The sequence below is a fragment of the Lonchura striata genome, chromosome 9 (genome assembly GCF_046129695.1).
Source record: "Lonchura striata isolate bLonStr1 chromosome 9, bLonStr1.mat, whole genome shotgun sequence".
NCBI lineage: Eukaryota > Metazoa > Chordata > Aves > Passeriformes > Estrildidae > Lonchura > Lonchura striata.
Genome location: NC_134611.1, coordinates 13,594,456 through 13,607,364, shown reverse-complemented (window position 1 = coordinate 13,607,364; position 12,909 = coordinate 13,594,456). Strand labels below are relative to the sequence as shown.

The 12,909-nt window shown below is 50.9% G+C and overlaps 1 protein-coding gene across 1 annotated transcript; it reads right to left on the bottom strand.

The window, feature by feature from the left end:
* Positions 1 to 3,157: 3,157 nt before the first annotated feature.
* On the bottom strand, positions 3,158 to 12,906 carry HECTD3 (HECT domain E3 ubiquitin protein ligase 3). Its single transcript, XM_021528481.3, has 21 exons — positions 12,528 to 12,906; positions 12,299 to 12,459; positions 11,818 to 11,910; positions 11,426 to 11,561; positions 10,879 to 10,994; positions 10,518 to 10,631; positions 10,075 to 10,157; positions 9,526 to 9,691; positions 8,973 to 9,054; positions 7,886 to 8,068; positions 7,316 to 7,368; positions 6,970 to 7,034; positions 6,444 to 6,547; positions 6,003 to 6,122; positions 5,586 to 5,675; positions 5,036 to 5,242; positions 4,520 to 4,649; positions 4,073 to 4,147; positions 3,792 to 3,873; positions 3,605 to 3,676; positions 3,158 to 3,352 (listed from the first exon to the last, which is right to left on the bottom strand). Exons 1-21 carry the CDS (start codon positions 12,852 to 12,854, stop codon positions 3,268 to 3,270), a joined length of 2,544 nt encoding a protein of 847 aa, XP_021384156.1. The 5' UTR covers positions 12,855 to 12,906; the 3' UTR covers positions 3,158 to 3,267.
* Between the last annotated feature and the right edge of the window lie 3 nt (positions 12,907 to 12,909).

The window sequence follows — 12,909 nt, the reverse complement described above, 5'->3', positions numbered from 1 at the left end:
TCCTGATACTTGGGACTCTCTTGCCCCAGGCCACATGCAGCAGGACTCCAGGGCAGGGGCACTTGATTTGTGCCTTGTCAAACATGATAGGAGACAGTTCCTACCCACAGCTTTAGAGATCAGAGAAGAAATGTGACCCAGCACTGACCTAACACCTATTTTGGGCCCCTGAGATTGGCCAGAGTTGAGCCAGGCTGACCTTTTCCACAATTCGCTGGGCTGTCACAGCAGGTGTTCAGTTTGTGATTGGCTTTAAAATGCTGCAGAGAGGACCACGCAGAGGACATCCAGGCCACTCCCAGCTCCCAGTTTACCTTTGCACAGCAAACTGAACACACTGAGTACAATCAGTGGGTTATCTTGGCATCATTCCACAGCAGCCATGTTTTTCCAAACCCTCTGACCACACACCAAACAATCTCACTGCTGCCATCGGCTCCTCCCCCTACTAGAGGGGCTTTCACAGGTCTCTCCACCTCAGTACACCACCACAGCAGCAACTGCTGCAATTCTCCAACATGCATACAGTGATAACACAAAATAGACAGTAAAACAATGGTTTATATGGTAAAAAAATGTTTTTCTCAGTATGCTTGTAGGAGTTAAATCCAGACCATCCTGGGTGATTCCCTTTCTGCTAGGACCAGGGTCCTGTTACTTCAAGTATCTTTTAAACAGAAATCCCGGTCAGCTAGATCCTTTCCCCAGAGTTCCAGCAGGCCCTTGGGCAGCACTCAGTGGCAAGGAATAAGAGGTCTCAGATGCTAAAAGACCTTACTGGAAGGGACAGTAGAGAAATACAGGAAACATGAGAAAAAACTAGTTAATAACTCCATAGTTCATCAAGTGCTTCGGGTTAGGGAGGGCCTAGATCTAAACCCAGCACGATGAGACTGGAAGGTTGATCACAGTGTCCAGGGCTGTACAAGAAGTCTTGAGCATCTCCAAAGACAGAGGTGCCACAATGCTTCTAGGGAAGGATCCCACCACTTCAGCCAAGTTCTGCTCTCAGCATCGCCTTGCACAGCAGCTCTCTCCTCATCATGGAAGGCTGCGGCTGTGTACGTGGTAATGAGAGGGAATAGAGCTGTCTAAACACATCTCAGTGAGAAACCTGAAGTGTTGTGGGTATAGCTCTGTATTTACCTCAGTTACCCTCCTTCAGCTACAGTTGCTTCTAAGGGCAGGGGAGACAGAGGTGCTTGCTCTCCCACAACTGATCAGCCCAAGCTGGCTCCTAACCTGCCCATTCCAATGGTGACATCAGCTCACCCTCCACCAAACACTAGGGCCATCTTATCCATCCACCCTGAACTACTTAACAACCAACCCTTGCCCAGCAATAAAGAGATGAGTCTATTTTATTGCTGCTTCTAATTCTACTCAGTAAATGTGTCCTCCTGCTGATGTCCAGTAGAGGTAAGAGGACAAGGTTGGAAAAAGCAGTATCAATTCCATCCCAATGTCAGTCCCTTTTCAGATGACTTACTTCAAATCCCAGCTCGCTGCTGCAGGCTCCTTCCTCAACACTCCTGAGGGCAAGCCAGCAGATCGAAGTCCTTTCACCAGCTTACTCATGCCCATTTAAGACACCCTAGGAAGTGACTCAGCCACCAGCACGGAAAATTATTGCACTGGTTCCGCTCTTGATCCCACTGGTGGTTGAAATCAGCCACAAAGCCACAGAGATCAATTCTGAGACAGCTCTAGGATATACAGAAGACCTCCTCCAGCAGACAGGACTTCACACCCACCCAGCTGAGCATGGAAGGCCCTGCTGCAGGCAAGGGCTGCCATAAACAGCTTCCCTAATTCACCCTGTGCTCTCTCCACTCACCATGATGCAGGAGATGGCAGCATATGCTCCTTTCTGGTTTGCATCCCTTTTAGCAACAACCGTCCTCAACAGATCTAGGAATACATGTTTCAAGGGAAGGACTTTGTTTACAATTTGAAGTGATTTCTGGATAACAGAGTCCTTCAACAGAGGATAAAAAGCAATGAAACATTAAGACAGAATAAATCTTAACTCACAGCATCAGCCCCACTCCAGTGCGACCCCAATGACTCTGACTCACAGCAGTGGAGGTCCAACAGACCACACAGGCTGAAGATCGAGCTGGAGGTATAAATGTAGACTAATATCAAGCAGCTCCCAGTGCTAGGCAGTGACCAGCCTTGCCCTGAACTGGGAAGATCCACAAAGACTTCCAAATAGTTTTGAAGTTGCCCACTCCTCACTCACAGAGCAAATGTTCATCTGCTCAAGGAGCTCCAACTCTTGGTGTCTGGTTTCTACACTACCTTAATGCAAATGCTTTTCCTATTTACCTGAAACCTCCATGTCCTTTCCCCTGGAGCGGGGGGAAGCATGCTATGCCTGCTTCTGCTTTAACCTCTGCAATCAGGAAGATGAACTTGGCCCTGATGGCAGATCTCCATGAGAACTAGAATAGATTAGTTGTAATACTGCCATTCAGGGTAAACTGAGGCTCAAAGAGCCTGGGAGAACAGCTGCCAGGCCACCAGCATGCTGGATGCAGAAATAAAAGAACAAAAGGGAAGCAGACAGTTCCCAATCACTGTGAGGAAGCAGCTTCCCCAGCAGTTGCTGCTGTGCAAGAGGTGCCAGGAACAACAGGTACTCAGATTTTGTGTGATGTAAAAGCATGGGAGTCCCTTTGGAATCACCCACAGTCCTGCTGTGCAGGTCTGCTATGACACCTGGTGGCCAAAGGCACCCCTGCAGCACTTGCCATCAGACTGCCCCATTCTTCTTAATCCTAGATGAATGATCTAATCCTAGATGAATTCTCTCATGTGAGAGCAGGAACAGAGCATGGTCAGCACACACGGCGCATCTTGGCCATCCCATAGGCTCAGCAGCAGCTCACAGCTCTCTGTCCTGTGCTGTAAGCTGCTGTGCAGCTTTGTCTCCTTACCTCACTTTTGTTTGAGTAAAGTGCAGCCTGGAAGGAGTGTGCATTGTGGAGCTACAAGAGGATGTGGAGAAGAAACTCATTACAAAAGCCTACCAGACCTTTCTGATGCATAAGGGCTCAGCCAGGGTTCCATCATGGCAATCACATTTACAATCCAAGCTAGCTCCCACCCTGTTGAAGACCCAACCCTACATGTCAACTGCTGGGAGCCAGGATTCACACCCATATATTTATTATATATACACATCCCGTGGGGACAAGGGAATGCTTCCCACTGCATGGTTTCCTTGAACAATCATCCATGCTGCTTGGTCAGGCTGCAACATCACTCTTCCCACGGACTCATATCTGTGTCAATGGCCACGCAGTTATAGGCAGCATACCGCAACTTCTCTTCACACACCTTGGCTCTAGGGATGGCAGGAAGGAAAAAAAAAAAAGGTGAGGAGAAGCTGCCATTGCTGCATTCACCAGTTGAGAGGACAAGATGTTTTCTGAAATGGAGTATATGCTTCAGCAGGGGCTCGCACAGAGAAACTCAGCAGCCACGTGGGACAGGCAGGGGATATGAGTGTGGCAAAATGATGAGCCCAATGGGTCAGCACCAAGGTTAAGAGAGACCACACACAGTCCTCCAGACACAGGGAAGCACCAAAACTTACGTGGCATAGTTCGGCAAGAAGAGAGTGCTGGAGCAGGTGGATGATTCTGGCAAAGCATCTGTTGTCTCTGAGCTGGGGAGAAGGTGACAAACTGGTTAGAACCAGCAGGCCAGAGAGGCAGACAGCCCAGACAACCCACTCCTTTGGTGTGGGATCTGTCAGCCTTCCTACAGAAGAATGGACTTACCCCATCTTGTCTGGATAGATGTAGATCCGTGCTGGAAGGCGACTTCTGCCAGTGACAAATCTGAGGAAGCGGCTGCGATCCTCTGTGAAGGAAAACCAGACATCAGGAAACCCTAGAGGGATGTGAGATGCAGTACAGCTGCTTCTAGGTACCCCCAGCACTAGCAAGCAGTCCCTTCAGCCTAGCTGCTTGCTTTCCTTGAGTGGCTTCCCTCCAGCTCCCAGCCAGCAGGCAGGAGCCGTCATGGCATGAGGTATGCATGGACAAAGCAAATTGCTCACCATTAGTGAAGTTATTGAGTGCTTCCCAGAAGTACTGAACACGGGTATCCTGTGGCTCAAAGTCCTCAAACCGGGCTGTCACAAAGGATACAGAAAAATTTTAATAAAGATCTGAACTCCTCCCTCTTTGGCAGTGGTTGCCTGCAGCATGTGACCACATAGAGCCAAGGAGCAACCCCAGGAAGCACAGCCAGATCCACATCTCAGCCTCACAGGGGCTCAGGTACTGGCAGCCTAGGGATGCCCCAGCCTCTACCGTGAAGCCCAGGATGGAGTCAAAGGACACTCCTGTCACCATGAGCACCCAGCTAAAGGCAAGAAGGACACAGGACTGTATTCTCAATGTAAGAAAGGCTAATACTGGCCTCCCACACTTCTCCTTGTGCTAGCACAGACAGAAGACAGTCTTGCTTTCAGGAAGAGTTTTCAGCAAAGCCCTTCACTTACTGAGCTTCTTCAGGGCATCCACTGTGACTTCAGGGTCTCCACAGACCTTTTTTTCCAGCTCCTGCCATGTAAGGAGGTCAAGAACAGCTTGGGGAACCACCTTCAGCAGCCCAGCCTGCATGGCCATGATCTGAAAAGGAGACAAGACAGGTAAGCAGCATGTCTTGCCCATTTCCCTGACTCATGGTTGAGCCTACGGACTCTACTGGATTCAAGCCATGTGACTGCTCAGCACGTGCTCCAAGTAGCTTCAAGGAACAGGACAGAACAAGGAATGCAACCCTGTTCATTCAGAAAGCCTGTGTCTGAGCTGGGAATAAAATCCCCTATCACTTGTGCTACTAGAAGCCATTTTGCTTCTCAGCAGCTCCATAGGCTCCAGGACCCCACTGAAAGGGTTGGATACCATTGCCCTAATGAGCACAGGGACACTAACCATGGTGCATTTTACCAGAAACAGGCTGGGGGGCAGGTCTCTGCGAGGCAATGACCAGCCACAGGGTGGGACAGTGTCACCTGCTCCTTGCTCTCCTCCAGCCGAGCCTTTTGCACCAGGCGGATGAACTCCTTGCGGTCCTCGTAGCGCACAGCAGTGTTGCTGCCGTTGGGGATCAGCTCCACCATGCACTGATCACTCAGCACCGTTGTGTAGGTCAGCTCATTCCCAAATTTGAACTCAAAGGTGTCTTTATCCATGACTTCCATCACCTCCAGGAGCTTCACCTGTCCAGGCACCAAGTAAGTGCATGTTAGAGAGATGACCAGGGAGCAGTGATGTGCCCAAGTTCTCATCTTCTCGCTTTCCAGACAAGTGACAGTGACACAACATGGGATATGCTGCCCTAAAGCTGTTTAGCAGATGCTGGGCTATTGCATGCTTGAAACAGCAGTCAGCATGGCTGCATCTCTATAAGAGCATTTGGTGCTTACAGCTAAAAGTTACCCTTTGTTGTGTTTATTTGACATATCACAGGAGGAAGCAAGTACATGAGGACAGGGACACAAATCAGCACCTTGCTGAGTGTCACAAGGAATAGGATAGGCACAGCCTCCCAGTCCCTCTCACCAACACGGAGTCCACAGCAGGGAAGTCTTTACTCCAGCTGACCTCCTCCCCTGTTAATTGTTTCCATACAAAGCCAGGAAGAGCCAGGACCTGAAGAAGAAAAGAGATTTTATTGAGTCTGTGTCAAAGTAAGACCTCCCCAAAGAGAAAGATAGGACTCAACAATACAGACAGAAAGAGGCTTCCCTACTTCCCCCTCTACATGCAGAACTCATCATAGTTGAGTAGAGAGCAAATACTATCTCCCAAGCTCTCAGCATCATTCCCCAAATCTTAGGCTGTGAGTTCTCCAAACTGCTTGGGCCCAAAAACCTCTTTCCCAGTATGTGACCACAGAGCCTTTCCATGATCCTGTTAGGCTGCAGGAGAGGGCTATAAAAAAAAAATCTTCTTAGAGGGATGGGGTTGAAAACTTACCAGAAACTCCTTGCCCCTCAGAGCTGCTCCCATGATCTGCCCAATCCACTCGTACTTTGGGAAGTCTTTACAAGAGGGGTTGGGGACATACATGTCCCTAGCTTCTCCAGTGCCATTACCCTGTAAGAGTGAGAGGCAAAACTCCACATCATAATTTCAGCACAGCATGAAACACCACAAACTACTCCTGCCAGGCCTCTGGGCACTTTTCACAGCAGAAGCAGACTAAACCCCCCATCCCCTTTGGCAATATTCCCAGTGACAGACTGGTATCCAGGCACTTGCCAGCATATTCTAAAATGAAATGCCACAAAGCAAACTACCCAACCCCTCATAAAGAAAAGCTTAAAGTAGGTATGTCCCTGGCATGCAAGGGGACAGGGACAGTGCTACATTGCCAGGCATGGAAGGGCTTGCCCTAAACATCCCGATGCACAGCACCTGGTTGGATGTGCGCACGAAGAAGGGCAGAGGCACAGGGGTGTCTGCTGAGCTGGGGCACAGCTCCTCTGACATGTCTGCTAGGCTGTCCCGAAAACCACCACCTGCAACCCCAAAAGAAGGGCATTCTTAGTGATGTGAACTCCCCATGTGCTGATCCTCAGAGTTACGGAGCAAAGGTGAGGATTTCTGGTCCAACCTGGCCCTCAGTTGAGCAGAAGGCTCCTCTTAGAACCTTATGGCACTAGAGAAAGTAAGACAAGAGAAATAACATCCCTGCCTCGCCTGTGGAGAACAGCCAGAAGGATCACTGGTTTCATAAGGCTGCTGTTAATGATTAATGGAAGTTTGGTCCAGTTTGGTCCCCCTCCCAGCGAACAGCCAGAGGTGGCAGGACAAGGCAACCTGCCTTCCCTCTCTCCTCCACGGAAATTAACACTGGAACCAAACAAAAGCACCTACAGCAACAGTCACCTCATCAGCTCCCAATTGCTCCAGAGGAGCTCCGACCTCCTGCAGCCCCTACCTTGGTCGATGATGCCCTCTGCAATAAATTTGCACTCCCACCACTGGTCATAACGCAACGGCCACCTGTGGAGAACCAGGCATCACCTGAGGTGCTGCTCAAAGCCAAGGAGGTGCTGGGACAGGCACAGCAGAGACATCAAGGGACTAGGGTGGAGCAGTCTGAGTTTAGGACAAGACAAGATCTTTATCTCCAGAGACAGCTGCATCCTCAGTACGGAGGTGACACCTTGGGGAACAGGTCCCAACAAACCCTCTCCAGAGTACAGGACATGGGCTTCCCAAACACCCCGCTGTAACAGGACACAGCACTGCATGGTGCCTTCCCTTCCCAAGACACTGCTTACCTATAATCTAGAGGCTTTTCAAACTTGTCTGAGGGTTTCAGGCCTTCATATACCTGCAACAAGCAGAGACAATCAAGGCTGGTATCCCCTTCCCAGGGGAACTGGTGCCACATGAAGGCAGGTACATCAAACACATCAAGTCTCACAGCAGTTTGGGGTGTTTGTGCATGCACAGAGCCCCAGATCTGTTGGAGGTTGGGAGAGAATGCACACAGGAAGATCAGCATTGCTGTAAAACCATGACACAGAACACTATGCAGCTACTTGAATACTGTCACACAAGAATTCTTTGCTACATTTTTAGTGCAAGAGGATTGTTACACTCTCCACTAACAACATGCCACAGAGAGCAGCCAGGATAGAGTACAGATTTCAAGTCAGAGGTCCTAAATCGCTCCTAGATGTTATTCCTTATGGGACCATCAGCAGATTGTAATTATAGAGCCTGTCAGGCACGTGAAGAAGCCTTGAAGTCTGTCTCCAGCTCCAAGCTCTCTTTTCCACTCATCTTAATGCAGATCATTTTGATTTTGGGATTCCCCACTCTCCCCAGAGCAGCAGGGACAGTACCTGGGTGAAGACAGCGTTCTTGCAGCTGGGGTCCAAGGCAGGGTTGTCCCGGTGCTCCATGGCCAGGCGTCGGTTAATGTAGAGCCTTGGCATGAAGTTGGGCTTGCTGGTCTCTGAGTCCTTCAGACACTGGGTAATGAGAGCTGTGCGCTTCTTGGACAGCAGCAAGAACTGCTTGATGTGCTGCCAACAGGGATGCACGTGTCACCTACTTTCTATTGAAGCCATCACAGCTCCAGGTTTCTCCCTTTCCCAGGGCCTTCCTACACAGACACATTCTCATTGACAGTATTTGCTCCCCCTCTGCCTCTGAAAGATTCTGCATACTGGCTTAAGGGAGGTAATAAGCTCAGTCCTCAATCCATCAGTTGTCATCTGATGCTAACACTCCACTGTTGCTTAGAGTCTCCTTCACCCTCATTCTCACCAGAACATTGGTCTAACTATCCTTTTTAGTTATAATCAAAGCCAGCTTCTCTAAACAAATAAAAATCTTCAAATGCTTTTGGTCCGTGTTGACCTGGCACAGGAATTACAGTGTTTTCTGACATTAGGCCTGGAAATACACAGAATAGGGCTATCCTGGTAATGTCCAGTGTATATATTCTTGGAGAGGATATAAGGAAAACAGACAGCTGGAGGGATGAACTCAGCACTATGTAAAGGATGAAAAGCAAAAGCTTATTAAAGCCAGGAAGAATGTTACTGGTAAATGCCTTGATGTTTGGACAAGCCAGCTCAAAGCTGCTGGCAGGCAGCGCAGGAACAGAGCGTCCTGGGCTAAGATCTTGGAGGGGATGTGGATCCAACTTGCATGCCCAGTGCAGCTATGATCCAAGTCCCTTTGAGGGTGAAATGTTCTGGTTTGAGTCCACTTGTTAGCCCACAGCTACATGCTTCTACATCAGCAGTTTAGCAGGAAAATAAACAATATCACCTTTCACAGTGTTAGTGACTTGAGCTCAGGAAAGTATTTCTCTCCAGCTGCTTTAAAGGCAACATGCCCTGGCTGCCTCCCTTGCCACAGCACGAGCACCATCACCCTACCAGACTAAGGACCCAACAAGAACCAGAGCAAACTGCTCACCTTGAGTTTGCTGAACGTGCCAACAGTGTGGTCCCAGGCTGGCACCAAGTGATGCAGGACACTGTCCAGGAGCTTGATGAACCTAAATCCCAAAGAAGAAGGTATTGAAACAAGAAGTGATGGGGATTTATACAAGTCTGTTCCAGACCATACACTCCTGAACACAAGCAGAAAAATAACTGATCCAAACCAAACCCAGCATAGTTTTTTACATAATGGAGCTTTTGGTAATAAATTCCCACTCCCTGGACACTGCATGGATTTTGCATTCCTTACAAGTGACTCTGCATGTACCTGCCAACGACACTGCACAGATATGTTGTGCTCGTGACACACAAGACACTAAACTTGAGCTACAGGACTCCTCAGAAAGTATAAGGGAGCCATTCCAGAGAGCCCACTTTGTTCCCACATGAGTGCTATTTTCTCCAGTGTCCAGAACATCTGTCTCAAGAGGAGTATCATAGTTTTACAGCTTCCAGCCATGTACATGTTGGAGATGGCATCAATTCCTGCAGGCAGTGGCACCTGTCTGCTCCCCTCCACACAGTACCTTTGAATGAGCACAGCACGTCGGTACAGCAGGTCAGGGTCAGTCCCTTCTAGGCGAGGGTAACGCACCAAATTGGGCAACTGGAACATGTCAGCACTGAGCCCCAGGTCCCTCTGTCGAGAGGATTTGATTTTGATGCCTCGGATACGAACATCAATCCCATCATCTGCCAAGGAAGACCATGGATCATATGCCAAGATCACAAGAAAGCAAGCCTTAAATGAAGTGTAGGAGGTCTATAAGCAAAAACAGTAGGAAAGTACCAGCTCCACCAGCTCTGGTGCTGGGCACTGAGAGCTTCAAATACCTCTGTGAAGAAGAAGCAGGGCATTTACAGGAGAAAAATAATTAAATAATTGGAGGCAGAGAAAGATAGGCTGAAAGCTGAGAACTTGCAAAACTTCAGATCTCCAAGGAGTTTCCCATGGCTCTTTTGAATCTCATCTAAAAACAGCCCACAGGGAGAAGAAGTACAAGTCACAGAACAAATTCTTGATGTACAGTATTTTACACATGCATTATGGATGTGGCCACAACAGCCAGCCCTACCTCTGCACTCCACAATCCGGATCTCTATGACAGGCAGGTGTGTTGTCATGTCCTCAAGGATGCACACATCCCCAATATAACTCCTGCAAACACAGAACAGATGAGGATTAAAGGGATGTTACCTCACTTATCCTGCCAAAATCCACTAGGGCACTTGTAAGGGAAGACAGTTTGAAATGGGAGCCTATGGCAAGAACTCAATTCTTGCTTACAATTACAGCTGAATGCCTGAACCTGCCGGTGACTCAGGTCCAGGTACCATGATTCTGATGTGTCCCACAATCGGATGAGGAGAGCCCTGATGACTGTACCATGCTATTGTAGGCAGAGTGAACCCAAATCCCAGAGAGCCTGGCTTGTACTGCATGACTTCTTAAGGCCACTGTTCAGCAGCTTGGGCCCCTGCAAGAGCCATGACACCCTGTGCACTTCCACCCACTCACTCATCAATGCCGACGTCATTCAGTTTCTTCAGATTGTCCCCCTCACCCCCATACACAGCAACCCGCTTGGGCATGAAGTTCTCATCAGTGGTATCCACTGTCAGCAGCAGCTTCCTGCAAAAGGAAGCAGGACATTAAGGAGAAGGCAATTGCATCTGAACATCCATCTCATCACTTGGTCATGTTGTTACCAAGCTGGGATTCCCAGGTACCTGTGACAAATCTAAAACCACTTCAAGCTCAGAGCCCTGAGGGGCAGGGGGAGCGAAGGGCAAATTTGGGCCATGACACTCAGGCAGAGGGAGTGGCAAAGCTTGTCCCAGTCACTAGCCAGCATGTAGAGCAGACAGAGATGACTCACTTGACAATGGTGCCTTTCTTCATGTTGAGCCGCACCCAGTGCTGGCCCTGGGACCCATCACTCTCCCAGTATGTGTCGGCATGGCTGTCAGTCAGGCATGACACATTGAAATCCTCCTGGAAGAGGGCAAATGAATGGAAGGAAAATCAGATGAGTGTAGGATTAACTTCTCTTTAGTGGTTACTTTCATCATGAATCTTAGTGTCACAGGGTATCACATTGGCCTGTTCCCTTTGCTGTGGGTAGACACCAGGAGTGCAGAGCACACAGGACACTGGGGTTGACCCTCCAAGGTGCTCTGAGGTCACACACAGAGCATCAAACCCCCCACAGACATCAGCTTTGCAGGTAATATTAGCACTGGCTTCTCAAACCACCATCCCTCCAGGGGCCACATCATACAACATGCTGCATGATACTCCCCAGGTTTTACTCCCACATCCTCAAGCAGAGTGCAGTCCAGGCCAGAGCAGAACAGCAAGCACTATCCATGCTCCCCAGCCCCATGGCACAGTGGGTCAGATGTAGCCTTGTCCCTTTAACCCACCGTGTAGGACGAGACATCAATGCTGTCCACGTACTGCTTAACACTGCCCAAGTTCTCATCCTCCTTCCCAATGTGGTCATACAGGAAATGCACCAAGTCCTCATCACATTCGTAAGTCCATGTTGGGGGCACAAACCTAGCAGGGAAAAGTGATTACTGGGTCTGGAGAGCCAGAGGCAGCCAGGCTAATGGGTCAAAAAAGGAAGGTTCACATCCTGCTTGCCTTACTCAGTTTCCTGCTTTTTGCAGGCATATCTAGGACAAGACTGTGCTGTGCAGAGCTGCCTGTCTTCCCCCCTCTCCCCCAGGTCTGCAGGAGACGGCTGTCTGGGCAGTCACAAGAGACTGGAGCTTGTCCCCCACCACAGCAGAAGCCAGGAAACAGTTCATACCGAAGCTTCTCGACTGCAGCCTCATCCTGCTCCATGGCCCTGGGCTTTGCTCCGAGGCGCAGGGAATATGTCAGATCCACCACCTGCTCCCATCTGAAACACAGAGAAGTGGAGTGAGAACACCCCAGGAGGAACAAGAAGTTGGTGATTGAGGAGTAGTTGCAAGGGGAAGATTTGGGTTTAAAGCCCACCGTGCTCCATGCTTCATCACCTCCAGCATCATCTGTTGCCCATTCCTTTCCAACCATGTCTACTCCTTCCACACCCCGCCGGGCGTGCGACAAGCACAGTGCCCGAGTCAAACCCAATTCACTCCACATCCGGCATCCCTCTTGCCTCACTTCCATGAAACCTGTCCAAGCAGGCCGGGGGTTCCCTAGCCCAAGTCAGGAGGGACCGTGGGGAGGCATCCCGAGCGCGCACCGAGGTGAGCAGCTCCGCGCTCCCGGGGACCCAGCGGGACACCGCGGCGGCCCCGCACCTGATGACAGGCTTGTAATCCACCCCGAACAGCTGCTGCTGCCGCTGGATCCGCTCCGTGGACTCCACGGGCACCAGCCGGTCCCCGCCATCGGCATGTTTGCACACCAGCACCCATCCCTCCTCCAGATCGCAGCCGCTGCGGTACTCCTCCAGCTGCTCCTGTGGGGACAGCCGGCGGTCAGGCGCGGCCGGGCCGGGCCCTTCGCGGGGCGCCGCACCCGCGTTACCTTGCTGAGCTTGACCCAGAGCCCGGCGCTGTTGCAGTACTCCTCGCCGGTGGCGCGCAGGCAGCCGCCCTTCCGCACCTCGATGGTGGCCCTCGCCGCCCGCTTGCCGCCCCGCGCCGGCCCCGGGCTGTCCCACACGCTGAGCAGGCTGCGGGCGGCGGCGGCCGCGGCGGCCGCGGGGTCCTTGCAGATCTTGTACTGCACCTCCCGCGGCACGTAGCAGAGCGCGGCGGGCAGCGCCCGGGCGCGGCGGAAGCACTCGCTGCACTGCAGCAGGAACCGCAGCCGGCCCAGCACCTGGTGCGGCGCTTCCCCGCCCGCCCTCATCGCGCTCCGGCCACCGGCTCCGCTCCGGTTTACGGCGAACCCCGCCTGCCGACAG

Bases quoted from the DNA above. Each gene is read 5' to 3' on its own strand.
- HECTD3 (XM_021528481.3), bottom strand. From the start codon at position 12,854: ATGAGGGCGGGCGGGGAAGCGCCGCACCAGGTGCTGGGCCGGCTGCGG. The intron at 12,460-12,527 runs GTAACGCGGGTG...CTGTCCCCACAG, and splicing joins TCTGGGTCAAGCTCAGCAAG to GAGCAGCTGGAGGAGTACCG. The intron at 11,911-12,298 runs GTGCGGGGCCGC...TCTGTGTTTCAG, and splicing joins GATTACAAGCCTGTCATCAG to ATGGGAGCAGGTGGTGGATC.